At 45.1% G+C, this 17,349-nt stretch overlaps 1 protein-coding gene across 1 annotated transcript in view; it reads left to right on the forward strand.

Moving 5' to 3' along the window:
* CD247 (CD247 molecule) overlaps positions 1-13,425 on the forward strand; it is a 34,546-nt gene extending 21,121 nt beyond the window's left edge. Inside the window, exons 4-10 of the mRNA XM_010076876.1 lie at positions 5,310-5,416; positions 6,550-6,603; positions 8,061-8,144; positions 8,853-8,888; positions 9,874-9,930; positions 11,863-11,904; positions 13,360-13,425. Coding sequence (XP_010075178.1) covers positions 5,310-5,416; positions 6,550-6,603; positions 8,061-8,144; positions 8,853-8,888; positions 9,874-9,930; positions 11,863-11,904; positions 13,360-13,425 — 446 coding nt within the window. The remainder of the gene's footprint in view (positions 1-5,309; positions 5,417-6,549; positions 6,604-8,060; positions 8,145-8,852; positions 8,889-9,873; positions 9,931-11,862; positions 11,905-13,359) is intronic.
* The last annotated feature ends 3,924 nt before the right edge of the window (positions 13,426-17,349 follow it).

Genomic DNA, 17,349 nt, shown 5'->3' on the forward strand with positions numbered 1-17,349 from the left:
CTCGTGCTGGGATTGGTTTTCATGGCCTTCGCTGAGAAACTCAGTTTTAGGGAAGATAAAAACAATCATTTATAACCATGTTACTGAATTTTGTTAATCCCTAAGATAAAACTCTTAAATTAATTGCTTAATGAGGAGCATGGGAGAAAGAAAATTTTATGGTGGACAAATTTACAAGTAGTTCAGCTTTTACGGTCTATATTTCTTCAACTATTACCAAGAACTGTGGTCTAACTCAATCCACATGCACACTAAAAATTTCAGAGGGGGAAAATCCTATTCTTAAAAAAATGCAGCAGCGTGTTTCAAGGGGTCCCTGCCACATTTCAGTGATTTGCTTCAGTGATCCCCACTGGGACCAGCTGCATTGAGCCAACAGCGGGGGCCAGCCCTGTGGACTGGGTCCTGGGCAGCCTCAGGGTGCAGTATCTGCCAGTCATGCCATTTTGGAGCAGGGCGGATGTGTCAGGAGGTTTTGGGACTCCCGGGCTGTCCCAGTGCCTGGAGCTGGGGAGCAGCCAGCAACCTGTGCAGGCAGCGGGTGGGCAGGTGGCTGAAGATAAAACCCTGGCACTGAGGCCACGTGCAGGAAAGCTGGTGCTGGGCCTGAGCTGTGGGGTTGAAACTGCTCTCCGAAACCGCATGGTGTAGGGCAGGCTGCCACACAGCGCTCTCAAGGCAGGCTCCCGCAGCATGGCTTCCCTTGCTGGCCCCCAGGCTTCCTCTCCTTTGGCTACTGGGTTGCTGTCAGTCTTGCTGGATGGTTTTTTTCTCACTTGCTTGTCACTAGCAGTTGGTGTGAATTGCATTTTTTTCCTCCCCCTCCCCTTTAAAAAGTAAAAAGCCACTGGGGGTTATTGCAGAGGTGCTGGCAATGCTACTCCGGGGGTGTGAGAGTGGAGTGGGACAGGGAGGTGTGTGAGCTCAGGGTCCAGGCGTCCGTGTGCCCTGACCTGCAGCAGCAGGAGAGAATGCCCAGGCATAGTGGGAGTCAGGGCTGCATTGCTGGCTGGGAGGAGAGAGGAAGAGGGGAACAAAAGGCCAGGCTTTGTAAGGAGGAGGTGCTGGGAAGAAACATCTCAGCAAGCAGAAGCGCAGCTTGAGAAAGAGTCCCAAGTGTGGTGGCAGGCAGCTGGGGTTTGGGATTGAGAAGAGCCAGTAACCATGTCACAAAATGCAGCAGTACTCCCTTTACTGACCCCGTCTCCTTTCCTGCCGCCTCATCTGCTGTGGCTCTGCCAGTCCTCAGCCTCTGCCAGCTCCTTGTACAAAGCTTTCCATAGCTTCTCCCGTACAAACTCCTAAAAAAAAAAAATCATTACCTAATGCTGTATATTGCATAGTTTGTCTCTGGTTTTCCTTAACATCCCGGTGGTCTATGAGTAAATGTCATCCCCTCTGTGCAATATGCAGCTACTTGCATAGGAGCACGTGGTGAGCAAGACTAAGTGCAAACTTTCTAATTGCTGTTCCTTCAGAGCTTGCTTCCCTCCCAAGCAAGAGCACTACTTTGACCTCATCCTTAAGCCCTTGTTTATTGGTGTATCTAGATGGCTTTTGACCCAACTCCTTTTTGATGCTGAAGAGAGAGATGCTGTTTGTCTAAACCACGTTTAAGCAGTAATCTTGACATAATTTACAATGCAACTATAGTCCCCACCGGTCTGTGATGTAGCTGCGCCATGCGCTTGTACTTAGAACATCTTGCTTTGCAAGTATTTTACTGGACTGCTGGATTTTGGACTGGTGAAACACTGGTAAATGGTTATTGAAATGATGCTGTGCCACTCATGGGCTCTGGGTAATCTGTAAAGTTAACAAAGTGGGACTTACCAGTGAAATGTTTATAATTTGCTTTGTTCTGTGTGAAGCAGATGAGTGTGACTGCTCTCTCAGGCCTGGAAGGCTTGGCTCTGCCCAGCTCCCATCACCTTTTATCCAGCCCATCCACTGCAGCGGTGAGACCTTGGCCTCAGCCCCACAAACCATGGCTCAGGGCTGAGGAGGGGCAGAATCGTGGCATTTTGCTGGTGCCTAAGGGGACTGGGCTTCTGTTTGTGCATGTTGTGCAAATACTGAAGAGGCAGTAACCCGTCCTCTAGCAATTTGAAAAATTAAACTGATCCTGTTCACATGAATGGATGCTAACTGTTTTAACTGCTATTTGTTCATTATCTTCGTATCTCTTTGACCTTTGTTTCAATAGGCTTTGTATCTTTTGTCTTTTTTTCTCTCTCATTTTCTAATCCAGGAAGCTGTTGCAGAGGTTCTTATTTAGAAAGTGCTTTGTACCTTTTTTTTTTCCAAAGAATACAGAAATCAGACATACTAAGAAAGGAAAAGACATGAACTAATTAATTTTCTTGATTTGTTTCTAAACATTGGACTTCATCATTGTCTCAATACATATTTTTCCAGGAACCATCACAGTCAGACTACGTCTAGCAGGATTTCCCTCAGTGAACAGGTTTAATCCATTATCTGGGGTGCTGGAGGCCAGGCTGTCCCAGATAACCACCGTGTAGGCACTTGGGCAGCTCCAGAGAGTCAGCTAGGATTGACCACAGCTGACACAGGGCTACAGCTAAGTCCCCTGTGCTCTTGACTTCTCCTTCATAGACCTCTACATCTTCTGCTCAAGCTTCTCCTGGTCTGGGGAGTTTATTAGTGCTGGAGAAATACTGCACTTGAGATGACAGTGTCACCATGTGAACATGCCCTGCTTCAGTACAGGAAAAGGGGATCCAGGGCCAGGATCCCCAAAGCTTTCTTCAGCAGCATCTCAGATACCCCCAGGCTTCCTGGCTCTGTGCTGGGCTGCTTGCCTTCCTTACATTGTATTTCTGATCTCGGTGCAGTGCTGGAAAACCCTGAGCTGCTTCTGGACACGTCCAGCTTGAGGCCAGGATACGCTGGGGCAAATTGCTCCACTGCGCAAAAGCAGCTGAATTCCTGCTAGAAACAAATTACCTCTGGATGCTGTACAGCTGTATTCCCCAATGCAGTATTTTAGTTACTGAGTCTAATGCAATTCAAGCTAGTTTTGTGTTGAACCAACTGTGGCATAAAATGTTGTCCTGTGACTGTTTAGAAGAAAAACTCTAGGAAGCTAATCTTAGCTTGTTTGTTGGTTTAATATACAACATTGGGCAAATAATTTCATCTCCCTGTCTCCATTTACCTCATGTATGTGAGGTTTTATAATGTTGAAAAAATGCGGTGAAGCTTATTGTTTATAAAGTGCTCTGAACCTTTTTTAAAAAATGATAGAAATAGGAAGAAGGAAAACCACCTGGAATATTAATTTATATTAATGGATTTGTTTTTAAACACATGGTTTAAAAAAAAACCAAAACTGAATGCAAACTCCTAGTTCAGACAAGCAAACAAATCTGCTGTTTGGAAATATTTGTTTTTTTCTGGCTGTGTTGGGCTCTCAGTGGGAGTTGTGATTCTATCATCTGTTTGAGAATTCACAATTACATTGCCAAGTACCCAGGCACGGCTTTTCAGTCATGCTTTATACAAATTGCACACTTGAGCAGTGTGACAGGTCATCATTATTAACTTTACTTCTGCGAAGGAGACCTCCTCACAGTGGTGAGTGTGTACTGCCTGAATGTCATCTGCAAGTTTCTTCTAATGAAATTGTCAGCGTGGCTGGATGGGCTGGGAAGAAACCCCAGCGTGCAGAACAGTCCTGCTCTCCATGGTGGAATAACTCAGCACCTTGAAGCGCTGCACTGAGTGGTTCAACTACACTCCATCACATGTGGTTAATAAGAATTGCCATACTTTGTTCACCTTAGGAAGGAGATGAATCATACCAATTCTTTTCAATTTATCTTCATCGAAGGGCTTCACAGGCTCTTGATCATTCTCTTCTCTTTTGAAGTCTCTCCAATTCTTTGTACAAAGCACAGCTCAGATTCATTTTTAAGTAATTTTTTTTTTAATAACTGTAATACAACCTTTCATTTGGGAATGGTTTTGGAGCAGCGTATTGGATCTGTAGTTACTTAGGCTTCTTAACCTCAATTGTTTTGGTTTTATTTTAGCTAAATTTGTGAACTTATATGTTTATGAACTGATAGAGGGGCAGTTTCATTAGTTTTAGCTGCTGAAAACCAACAATATTACTGTGCCCTGCTTGATGGGGTCAGGGTATAAACACATCCTGAAATGTTGACTAGGAAATTAACACCATCGTCTTCTGAGTAACAATTTTATTGAGCTTTCAATTAGGGCAGTAGTAGATTTTTTTCTCCTTCAGAAAAGATTCTTCTTTTAAAAACAAATAGTAAATAAAAATCTTCTGGGGGAGATCCATCCAACAAGAGGCAACCAGTTGAGGTTCCTATGCAGGGAATTCAGGTTTAAAACCTTCCTCTTGACCAGAAAACGAAACAGGGTATCTCATGGATGTGTCCCGGTACTTGGAGTAAAAAGCCTGTCTCTCCTCCCCATGGTTTCTCTCTCATAATTAAGGGTCTCCAACCTCCCTGAACTGGAACCTCAAGAGAAGCCTTACAGAGAAGACACTGCAGCTTTACGGTTACAATATATATCCTGGAATACGATGGGAGATGCATCTTCAAATTCCTGTTCTGAATAAAGTAGTAGTGATTTTAGCCTGTCTCTCCAGCTGATTAATGATGGTGTGAGTTGGTCTTTACATTTAACACAAAATTTTGAGGAGTCCTTCCCTAAAATTTTGTCCAAACTGATGTATTTTTACACACGTTTTAGTTGGAAGGAATCTCTAACCAGAGCCAGTAATGAATGCCTGCAGGAGATGCTGCTGGGTTTTCCCAGATAACAAATGCTCTGCATGAGGCTTTCTTGCAGTAACCGCGGTGTCAGTGATCCTTGGTTATCTCCATGCAGATCCCGTGCTCGCTCCCTGACCCGTGCCTACAAGCTGCAGGGAGCAGAGCCTGGGCTCTGCAGGTGGGAAACTCCAGGTAAAATGTCTGATGTTGGTTCAAGGAGGTACAACAGTGCAGTACACACCCGGGGACCTTGCAAATATCTCCAGCCTTGGAGATACTCTTAACTCAGCTGGATGAGGTCCTGGACAGCCTGGTTTGGTTGACCCTTTTTAGCCAGGGCTAAACCTTTGGTCCTGCAGTGGTCCCTTCAGACCTAATTAATCCTATGATTCTCATTCAGATTTCTATCTCCTTTGCAAACGGCCAGACTTGCCCTCAAACTGGCTTTTTTTTCATGCAGCACTGCCACATTTATGCTGTCAGCACCCAGTGATACAAATGGCCTTGTTTGTTGATGTATCTGATGTTTCTGTACAGATGCTGTACCAGTTCTTGGACTGACAGACCCAAGACTCTGCTACTTACTGGATGGATTCCTATTCATTTATGCACTCGTCATGACAGCCCTTTTTGTGAAAACGAAGGTCAGTCTATCCAAACACTGATGCATTTGGCTTTGGTGGTGTAAACAAGTTGAGCTGAGCTGGAAAGTGGGGGTGAAGAGAAATCATGTCTCTTAGAATATGACTTTTTTTTTCTTTTCTCCTTTTTTTTTTTTCCTCCTCCTTTTCCAATGCCAACCTGAACAATCTGGGGGAGTTCTTTCTGAGGGCTCATGAATGGAGGAGAAGAGAGTATTTGCAAGTATTTTGATGCTACAGTTACAGATGCAGTCAGAGATTCTGGGTTTTGTAGCTGGGAAATGCCCGATCAACAGTGATGTGGTTTCTTTTGCTGCTTCATTGTTGGAAAGAGAGGAGAGAACATACAGAAAATTCAGGATAAAGGCAAAGCTCCTGAAGGAAGTATTAAAATGTCTCAGGAAGTCAGACATATTTGATTGCATGAGTGTGATGATACAAATGATACAAACCCAACAACCACCTAAAACTGACCTTTTTTCCTGAAAGTTTGACTCTGCAAATAACTGCTCATAAATATTGTAAGGAACAGAGCCAAAGAATAGCTACAGAAGGGAAATTCTTTACCTGCTCGTTAGTTGCGACTTGTGCCAACTTACTGTGGTGGCATTGCAGCCCTCCAAGCCAGGTGCTGCTCCTGAAGGTCGCAGGGATCCCCTGTGCCGTCTGAAGCTGAGGACACTCAGGAACTGTGCAGGCAGTACTTTTGCTGGAGGACTAAGGGCTTAGGGGAGTGCTTTTGGTTGTTAGCAGCCCAAAGATAGACACTTTTCCTTAACACAGGCTGCAATAGTGATTTTATAGCCTGGTGAATCTACTTTGAATAGCACAGGATTATGATATGCACAGAATAGGAATGCAAAATCAGTGGGGGGAAAAAAACCCACAGATGCTCCGAGTAGCTGTGAACTGGTGTTATGTGCATGTAAAATGACCTGGCTCCGGAGAGCAACCTGGCATGTGGATAAAAGTGCCAGTGCAGCAGTGGCTTGTATTGCATGTAGCCCCATCAGTTGCCACGGGTTGTCTGCTGAGGGCTTGCCCTGTTTCTGATTAGAGCAACTTCAAGGAGAGAGGGAACAAAAGGACTGAATTAAGCCTCTGTCTCTCCGCTCACGGTACGGTTTTTCTTCCAGCTTAGCCAGGCCTCTGAACCACAACTGCAACCAGGCCAGGACGATGTGTACAATGTAAGTAACTACTGGGTTTGTTTGTTTTCAAAGCTCCTACCCAGACCTTTCTGCGCACTTCTAGAAAGTGAATTGTCTGTGGATCAGAAAAACTGTAGATGACCCAGCTAATGAAAGCGCTCTGCCCAAGTGTGCAGCACAGCAGTTATGAGGAGGAAGGATAAAACCCGAAAAGGGCAGCTTCTGTTGTCACTTATCTGTCTGGGTGCTAGATAGATACACAGACTGTAGGTTCCTGATTTGATCCACTGTGCTGAAGGTATACCAGGAACCCAGACCATTTCAGGACTTGGTGTGCTGCACCACGTAACACGCCTGTGAAAGCGCTGTGGGTGTGTGTGGGGGGTGTGTGTGTGTGCGTGCGCGTGCGTGCGTGTGTGTGTGCGTGTAGCCACAGACTGTTACACATGGTGTATGCACCCCAACTTCGCGCCCAGCCCTCTGCAGCTGGCTTGCAGCTCTCGCTGGTCACCATTCTTTGGGTGACTCACAGGCACACCACCACCATGTTGCTGATGTTATTTGATGTGGGCTAGAGACAGGGCAAACACCCAGGAATGCTGCATCACTGACTTTGGACAGCGGTAGCTCTTTTATCATGGAGTGTGCGGAGCCTGAGTCATCAGAGCCCAGGTGTCCTGGAGCTTTCCTGTTGCCCCACAGCAAGACCTGTTGTACCAGATCATAACAGAGGCACACCTTGTCCACTGTGCCCTGATCACAGCCAGCATCAGATGGCAGTGAAAGAGGACAGAGACAAGAGCCTGTCTGTCCTTCCTAGCTAAACTGCTCACTCACTGCAGCATTAAGCTCAAGCTATTTTTGCTATGTCTAGTTGTCTTTTGATTTTAATTTTTTTCTCTCACACTTTTGACCATAGCCACATCCTGTGATGAGTTCTACTGTTTAACTGTGTAATGTCTGAACATTAATGCCTTTTTTTCAGTTTAAGAACTGTTGCCTGTCATCTTTTCAGTAGCACTCTGTCACTGTGTTATTCTGACCTGAAATCTCTCCTTTGCCCTCTTCCAAGGTAACCTTTGGCAGATAAGAAATGTGTTGTGCATAAAATCTCTGCAGCCACTTGATGCACATTAAGATGAGTTGTTCTGCAAGAAAACTCAAGCTGGTGGATCTTCACCCACCAGTTGGAAAGAGAGCATGAAAGTCAGAGTCCCTCCCTCTCATACACTAATTTTCAGCTCGTTTCTACTTAAGAAAGGTTCTTGGTGCACTGCTTTGCAGTTACGTGCTTGCCACTTTTTGTCATTTCCATGGCTTAGTTGTAAACATTTTTGTTGACAGGTGCCTTAAGGGGTAAAAATAATTTCTAGCTCAGTTACAGTACTCATGAAGTTGGACACCAGACTGGGTTCCCTTCCTTTTCCTGTGTTAAGTCAAGATCTATTTTCTCATGATTGTAACGTCTGTCACTGCTTCTTGCTTTCTCATTTCAGAAACTGTCTCGTGGACACAGAGATGAATATGACGTTCTGGGGGCAAAGCGAGGTACAGACCCTGAGCTGGGCGGGAGACACCAGGTAACTTCCTCCCACACATGCACCTTTTTCTTTTTATCTGATTCCTTCCTTCTCGTGTCTAACCGCTGTTTAGACATGCAGGCAGTCATCACGCCTTTGCTTAGCACCAGTGCCTTCCTGGAGAGGGAGCAGCAAAATCTGTGTAGTAACTTGGGTGGCTGGCAGCGTGGTGGGGACAAGAGTAAACCTTCCCCCCCTCCCCTTTGATCTTTGCCCCTTGCTTCCCCCGCCCTGACTTTGCTGAGAGCTTGCAGCCACCCAAAATAGGAAGTGACACCCAGCCTTGCGGCGGATGTGGAGCAGGCAAGGCCGGAGCGGGTGTTTCACGAGAGCCTGCTGCATGTGATGCCGCCAAACGTGCCAACCAAGTAAAGCAGCAGCCAAAACGACTGTTTCTGCTGTAGAAGGTTTCAAAGGAAAAGGGAGGAGAAACCTTCTGCATTGGCATGTAGGGATTGCCTGCAGGTGACAGCTGTGGGGATTGAGCAGAGAAGGGCTAAGTTTTATCAATTATTAAAATTGAATTCATTTTCCAGAGAACAAGTTGTCTTAACAGAGCTTTATGGGTGGAGGCAAGATGGGCTGTAACAGGCACGGCCCATCCGTAGAGCTGTAGCTGTGCCCTAGAGCAAATGCGCGGGCACATACGTGGTGGTGGGCGATGCTGGTAGTGCAACACATGGGCAACTTTCTCCTTTTGTTTTACAGCAGAGAAGAAAGAACCCTCAGGACACCGTCTACACTGTGAGTAGAGAGAGCTGGAGGAAGAACAGAGGGAGGGATGGCTGGAAATAGGAGTTTCTATTTCATAGACTTTTTTTCCCCTTGCCCAATTTCAGCTTTGGTTCAAACTTAACAGCTGCTTTCAACAATGTCCTGTCCCTTCTCTCCTACTTTTAATTTTTTTTTTTTCTTGGAAAACTTCTGCTCCCTTCTCAGTTACAGGAAAAAAACATGACTGACTATTCAACCTTTGTTCATTGTGACTGATGCTTCAGTATTTTATGTGCCTGTTCTCCAGCCTTGCTGGCTGCTCTCTGACAAAAGCCAAATGCCAGTGCATCTGAGTGGCTGCTTAGGAGCCTCTTGATTTAATTGATTTAACTCTGGCTAAATGTGGTGGTCGGTGCTCCAGAGGATGGACACATGAATGCTAATGAACGTGTCTGATTTGGGTCTTTCTGGGTGGTCGGTGGATGCTGAGAAACGAGCTTGTTTCCAAGACTAGCCTTCATCATTATTGAATCAGATGCTCTGATCACAGATGGCTCTAAGTGTTTGGGAACAGCTTCCCTGGATGGAGGAAGGAAGAGATCCTCTTTCTTAAGCTTCACCCTGCAGGGTTACAGATTTCCCTTTTCTCTGGGCCTGAACTGCATGTTCAGTTTTGTCTCCTGAACAAATGCTGCTTAAAGATTTTCTTTGCAGAGCAATGGTGGAGTACCTGGCACCAATCTAGACAAATGACTTGGATGAGGGTAGAGTTATATTCATTTAAGTATTTGGAGATGAAGTAGTATGGATATGCCAAGCAGATTTGATCACGTATAGCATCTTCTTAAATGCACATCGGTCAAGACCCACCACTGTCCCTTCTTTTCTCCAGAATATATGGAAGTTTTGAAGGCAAGGCTGCCCCAGAAGCACGGGCTTGGAGCGCAGTCTCCCAGGGGCTGGTGGCTTGGCTTTTCTAGTAACACACTGACTGTTTCCTCTTTTCCACTTGCAGTCACTGCAGAAGGACAAGATGGGCGAGGCGTACAGTGAAATCGGAATGAAGGGAGAGGTGAGTCCTAGTTTCTTTCGTGGTGAAAGCTTGGGATGAAAAATTCTTCACTGCTGCTCTGTTACAGAGCAGTAGCCCTGGCTGCACAGAGCTGCCTCACACAGGGCAGTCCCCATGTTGTACAGCACCTACAGGCACAGCTGAGAGCAGTGACTTATTTCCTGTAGTAACCAGTGTGCTGCAGTAAATAAGACATGTAGCTATAGCATTACAGTAGCCATAAACCAAGGTGGAGATCAGACAGCAAGCTTTGTCCCATCAGTATTAGAAACACAGCCTGTACACCAGCAGCACCCCGGGGCGGATTGAATAACGTCCAGGGAAAACATTTCAACTTTGGGACAGAAAAATTCTGACGGCTGTCTCAGCAGAGGAGGCAGAAGGTATGAGGTGGGTGAGGAACAGTTGAAGGAAACGACTGGTTTCAAGCGCTGCAGTGTTTGTGGCCCAGCAACTCTCATTAGTTGAGCATGTTCCTCTAGAACACTTCAGAGCTGGAGGTTCAGTTTCCCCCTCCCTGGTCATGGGGGCTGGTCTGCTCTGTAGGCACAAGTATTGCAAGCTCCTCCTTGTGCCTGTCTTCAGACAAGTAATGGGGGAAACGTTCTCCTTCCTCCACCTCCACTCTCAAATATTTAAGAACGAACAGATCAGTTATGTCTACAACTAGCAGCAAATGGATAGGTGTAGCTCTGTGCACCAGCTGCTGGAGGAGGGAAACTTGTGTTGAAAAGAAACCATCTGGGGACACTTGATGGCAAAATGAAAAATTGCTGTGACCTGCACAGGTTCTATTTTATGTCAAAGTGTCTTATATATATAACCTTTCATTTTCCTCTGAAAAGGGAAAAAAAGGGCATTTCAAAACAAAGTTTATCATTAAGAAATGCTGAAGCAACACTAACATTTAACCCCCTTCCCTTTATTATTCTAATGCCCCCTCTGCCATAGTCAAGCTCAGTTCACAAGCTTTGGTTTATGAAGTCTCACTACATTTCTATTAATGTTTCTATTACTGGAGGAATGGGAACACCAAAACCCTTGTCTCATTTACATATATGATAATTTAACAGGGTGCTGTAATTTTAGTTGTGGCAGGCACTGCTCATTGCCCCATGTTCCTGATACAGTCAGTGCTCCACTGCCATGGGGGGCAGTTATGACCAGCTGTGGGCTTGACATGCCAGCCTCTGTCCCGGGGCTGTAAGCTCTGCTGTCCCTGGCTCTCACCTGGAAGTCACACTCTCATGCACAACTGGGCTGCTTTACCTGGAGGCTCCCCATGCCCCTGGGAATGCAGCAGCAAGCAGGTTCAAGAAGATTTTTCTTTGTACCTGGCTAAGTGACCGTGTTTGTGTGCTCTACTTGTACCGTGACAGTCCCAGTACCTATTTTACTGAATCCTGTGTGACTCTGTTCTCAGAAAGCCTCCTCTCCAGTTCGTCTGAACATGTAGACAGCTCACGATATGTGTGCTGGAGGATTTACTTACTTATCTGTGTCTGTCCAACAGAAGGCAGAGTCCCTCTGACACCACCTGACATGCAGCAATTTAAAAAATACAGCTCCATTTCTTACAGGTGTGCATTCAGCATGTAAAACAATTGGTGTCTATGGGAACATTGCCAAACATCTACACATACAGTAAATCAAAGAAATAGCAGCATTGTAACAGTATGACAGGAAAATATGTCAGCAAACCAAAATAATTCCCTTTTTCTTTCCAGTCGTCACCATTTTCTCCTTCCACAGCCCTTGCAGCATGTCTGGGCTGGTCCAGACTGAGCAGGTGCTTTGCCTCCTGCGCAGAGGGTGTCCAGGGCAAGCACAGCTGCTGACCGTCAGTGCAGGATGGGGGAAGTCAGAGGTTTCTTTCCTTTTGCATAATGGGAAAAGTACCCATTAATCTTGGCTTCTTTTTCTTCTTCAAAGCAGCAGAGGCGGCGAGGCAAAGGAAACGAAGGTGTCTACCAGGTAGGCAACACATCTAGCACCTGCTCCCCTTATCTATCTTCATGGCTTAATGGTAGCCTCTACTTACATGTCTTAGCTGCACTGCATGATGAAGCAGAACTTTCAAAGCACCTTTCTGAGGATAGTTACTCATATTCAGGGCAAAGACCAGACTGCTGGTACTTTGATAAAGTGGCTGCATGTTCTAAATATGCCTGGCAGGAGCACTCATTTAGCTGCTCACATAGGAACCACTTCCGCAGTCCTACATCTTGGAGAACCACCTTTTGACTGCGGCAGACAACGCATACAGCTCTGTCTCTGAATTGTTTATTTCTTAAATGGAAACCTTCAGGCTGCCAGACAGCTGTCCTAACTCACAGCATGAGTGGTTCAGCCCATCTCACTGTAGCGCTCGGAGCACACACTGGTCAGCACCTCCAGTCCCTGGGTGCACTGGGGGGTTTCAGTGTTGCAGGGAGTCCCTCACCGGGCCTTATTTGGGGTACTACCCATATTTGTGCCAAAACACATTTTTACTTTCTGTAGAAGCCTGTCACAGACATCTCAAAATGACAAAAATAAATACTGAAAAGTTCTTCTGATGCAGCACATGGCAGGGAGTTTTCCCATAAGGTGGCTTATTTGTAGCTAATGGTACCTTTCTTCAAAACCTGCTCTACGAAGATACTCACAGGTAGCTGGTAAGAAGTGCTATCTATCTTATCAATCTACTCAGTATGCCACTAAATATTCACAGCAGAGGTGGGAAGGGGAGCTAGTTGTTTTACAAGCAGGCCCCGTGTGTCTTGCCACATCTTTGCTCTTGGAAGCCCCAGTTACCTTGGCTCTGTCAGCCTCCTGGGCTGACTGGAGACTCTGCTACATCTTCTACTGCCCCGCTCTTGGAGAAGTCGGTCCTGCAGCTGCAGCAGGGACTCGCACGTCACAGCTGACTTGACTTACCCTGCCCAGAGCAGGCTGGCAGGAGAAGGAGTGCTGTGTTGCAGGAAGGGATGTAAGGGGGATTCCTGGGGCTCATAGCCATCTGAAGCCCTGCTGCAAACTTCTGTGGAGTTACATCTGACTTCCAAATTACAGAGAAGGCTGGAGAACAAAGTTCATTATTTGATGTCTATTCATTTAGTTAGTAGACAAAGTTCACTCCAGCATCGGTTAGCTCTTAATAGTCACTCGTGCAAATAAAATGTACTCTAAAGATCTTTTTAACTGGCTAGGATGAGTTGCTGTAGTCATACGTTCATCACAGTTATTCAGGATGCATCTTGCCTTCAGGCAAGTGATAGCTATTGACACCATACAGCAACTAAGGAATTGCTCATAAGTAAAAAAACCTCTGTAGGAAAAAGAAAATTGGAATTATGCTACTGAGCCCCTGCCACCCTGTTCCTGACCGGTCACCTAAGGAGAACAAAGCACTCCCTCTCGTACCTCACTTGTTTTTCTCTTTTTCAGGGACTCAGTGCAGCTACCAAGGACACTTACGATGCTCTCCAAATGCAGCCTTTGCCCCCCCGCTAAGTGAGGGTCACGGAGGGGATGGGCAAGGGTGAGAGATGCCCACCTGCTTTGGGGAGGAAAGGAGGGAAAGCCTTCTCCATCCAAAACAAGGACTGTGTATTTTCTCAGTGCCACAACCTGCTTTGGTTGGTGCACAGAGGAAATATGTCAGGACTTGGTCATTCCCTTCTCCCTTCCCTCCAGAATCATGTAATTGCAAGCTTTAGGTATTAAAATGTACATATCTGTAAAGTTGTTTCCAATAATAGTGGTTATTAGGCCGATTTTTGTAAGATTAGAGTTGTGGCACCAGACCACACCTACTAACACAGCTGTTTCTGTAACTGTTACTTGCCTTGCAGGGGTATCAAGACATGTAATTATGGTTTTGTTGCATTTAAAGAGCTTCTAAAGATAGGGGTGTAGTTATCTCCTGTAGTATTTATCTTAAGTCTAATTGACACAGGCCAGCTAAACTTTTTTGCTTTAAATTTACCTTTTAAGTAAAAGTGGGGGGATGATTTTTTTTTCTTTAATTATAAAAACTGATATGATGTAACTGTAGTAAAGGTCAGAGCCTAAATGCCAGCTTTTCAGTACAAAGAAAATGAGCACTAAGCTCCAACAAAAGCTGAAGCAATGGCACTGCCACTCATCCAGCACCTGGAGCTAAACAAGAGCCAGGTAACCTGCCTCAGAACCTTCTCAGAAGGCAGAAGATACCCCTCTTACAATGAAAACAAGGAGAATGGACTCTGATAAGGAGAGTAATTCTGGAAAAGTCACGAAAACTCACCCTGGAGAATCCCATTTGGCTGAAGGGTCTGGCTGAAACTCCTGCCCCCTTACATTAGCAACATCTACAACTATCAGTGCAGAACAGGAACCCCTTGCAAGGGTTGGCAGGGTGATTCTAATGGCAGAAACAGACCAAATCTATCACTTCTGGGCAAGAGAAACTACAAACACCAATGTAAATGCAGTTTCCAAACCAGTCTATCATCAGGCTACCTTTAAAAGATGATGCGGATATTATTCCAAAGAGATACTAATTCAGTAGTGTCATGCATTGTTGATTAATTAATAAAGCTAGTGTCAAAGACCTCTGTGTGTGGTGAACGGCTGTGGGAATTGTACAAGCTTGTTAGCTGACACCGTCAGGCTGGCTGCACCAATTTATACCCAGCAGAGTAATCTCCTAGTCAAGCCTGGGACACTATTCCGACAGGAGCTTCGACGCACATCCTGGGAGCTGGGATGGGATGTGGGAAAAATGCTGTAAGCCCAAGTGTAAACAGGACACTTGCCCCCTCCTGCTGCATCCTCAGCTTTGCCAGTGACTTACAAGACTGTGCAGTGAAGCCTGTAAGCAATGCAGCAAGGACAAAAACAGCCCAGAAAAATAAACGGTATTTTAACTTGGGTCAGGAGCTGCCCAGTTCATTCTGCCAGTCCTCACAGAGGGAGAACAGCTAAAGTAAAACTGTGGGACCTGCCCAGATGAGGTTACCTGTTCACTTCTTAAGGGACTGGGTTAGCAGCAGAAAAACTTGCTGAAATTGCTGCTATGTAAATTACAAGGCTGGGCCTCACTTCTTAGGCAGTAGAACTGCATCTGTAGTAGGCACTTGTAGCTCTTGAAGAATATTTCAAAGACACTAAATTGGTGGGGCGGGGGGAACAAACTGAATCATCCCATGCATGGCAATGAATGTTTCTTGCAAAGAATTTCCTAGATCCCGTCTTACTGTTCTTCTGCAAATGACAAGAAAAGTATGAGACAATGGAGTGATACCTCAAAAACCTGAGCTGAAAATTACAGTAAAGTTGCTACTGCAAAGCACTCCTGTTCTTGATGCAAGAACAAGGAGTACTCAAAATATTATTTTTTTTCCCCCAAATCATGATAACCATATTTACAAGATGGGAGGTGCTTCTCCCTCTCTACTCGGCTCTTGTGAGGCCCCATCTGGAGTACTGTGTCTAGGCCTGGGGCCCCCAGCACAGGAAGGATGTGAAGCTCTTGGAGCAGGTGCAGAGGAGGGCCACTAAGATGATCAGAGGGCTGGAGCAACTCTCCTGTGAAGAAAGGCTGAGGGAACTGGGCTTGTTCAGCTTGGAGAAGAGAAAGCTCCGGGGAGACCTCATTGGGGCCTTCCAGTACTTGAAGGGAGCCTATAAACAGGAGGGTGAGCAACTGTTTACAGGGGTTGATAGTGACAGGATGAGGGGGAATGGTTTTAAACTAAGAGAGGGGAGGTTTAGGTTGGAGATTAGGCAGGAATTTTTCACTCAGAGGGTGGTGAGGCACTGGCACAGGTTGCCCAGAGAAGCTGCGGATGCCCCATCCCTGGAGGTGTTCAAGGCCAGGCTGGATGGGGCCCTGGGCAGCCTGCTCTAGGGGTTGGCAACCCTGCCCACAGCAGGGGGGTTGAAACTAGATGATCTGTAAGGTCCTTTTCAACCCAGGCCATTCTGTGATTCTATGATTCTAAGATGTAGAAGTCAAAAGTTTTGTCAGTCATAAAATACCAGCTACTAAACAATGGGGAAGAAATTCTTAGGAAAAAAATATCACCTTTATGCTCTTTATATATAAATGTATCTTGATTTCAAAGAGCGTCCAACGCTTGTTTCTGGGACACCTGTCATGGCTGTAAGCCAAGTCTTCTCTTTGCCTTCAGGAAGCAAGTGAAGCTGTTTTTTCTGTTAGGAGTTGATAATACAGAAGTAGAACAAACACTTCAAGCAGAGTGCAAAATAACCTGGGTTCTCCTACATTTTGACAAGACAAAGAGCATGGAAGAAATCTCCTGGCCCCGTTTGACGCACCAGGGGGAAGGGGAATTAGCCTGACACGTTTAAAAAAAAACAACAAACAAGTGCATACATGTTAAAACACTTGGAAAATGGTTTAATGATGTTTACAACAGAAATGAACTGTACAATTACAGTAAGTTTAATATATATAAAAAATTACAGCAGACAAATGCATCTACACAAAATCTACCTTTTCATTCTGATTTACTGTAATCTACACAATCTCTCAATGCCTACAGCTATCTGTAGGCAGCCACTGGGAAAATAATTATAATAATTATAATAATAAAGGACATCTTTAAAGAGACAGCATTTTGCCTTCCTCCTCACTCCTAGTGTGATCAGCAAGGTTTTGAAATGTGTGGGACTCTCACATTTCAGTCTCAAGAAAAGCCTGGGTTGCATTTGGGTGTGGGTACTCCCATGTGGCCCTCGATTTCAAGTGTTCTGCTGACCTGAAGCCTATGAATGCAGTATATGAGGAAGGACAAGAGAAAAAAACCTCCCAGCCAGTGTAAGCAGGCAGTTGCACAGAGTAGTGAAACCATTAAGACTGAAAATGTCTCTTATTTAGAAACGAAGCAAAAAGGGACTGCCCAGACACTACAGACATTCACAAATCATCGTCTCTTTGAAAACTATTGCTGGATTTAGAAGAAAGGGCTTGTTTTTCAGCTCCTCATTCTTCATACAAAGGGTTAGCTTTCAAACTACCATGTTAAATATTTCTTTTTAAAACAAAATTTAAGCTACTTCCTCTTTGGCCCATCCCTTAAAAACAGTGAAAACCTCTTTACGCTGAGAAAGAACCTCAGGTCAATGGGGGAAAAAAAAAGAACATGCTGTCTCTTTAAAAAGAAAGAAAGAATCCCAGTTGGGAGCGGCCGTCAGTGAAAATGTGATCCAAATTGGCGGTCTGGTGGAAATTCCTCATGGAATATTATGTACAGTTTAAAAACCCTTAGTTGTTTTCTTTTTTTTTTAATTTATGAACACCTAGGCAGTGAAAACTGTTATGTTAATACATACATAGACACACCCAAAACATACAAAAATACTATTATTTCAAACTACTAAGAATAGGACAAGTTCAGTTATCTCCATGCTATGACTTTAAGAGCATTA

Source organism: Pterocles gutturalis, unplaced genomic scaffold, assembly GCF_000699245.1.
Source record: "Pterocles gutturalis isolate BGI_N339 unplaced genomic scaffold, ASM69924v1 scaffold7833, whole genome shotgun sequence".
NCBI classification, from domain to species: domain Eukaryota; kingdom Metazoa; phylum Chordata; class Aves; order Pterocliformes; family Pteroclidae; genus Pterocles; species Pterocles gutturalis.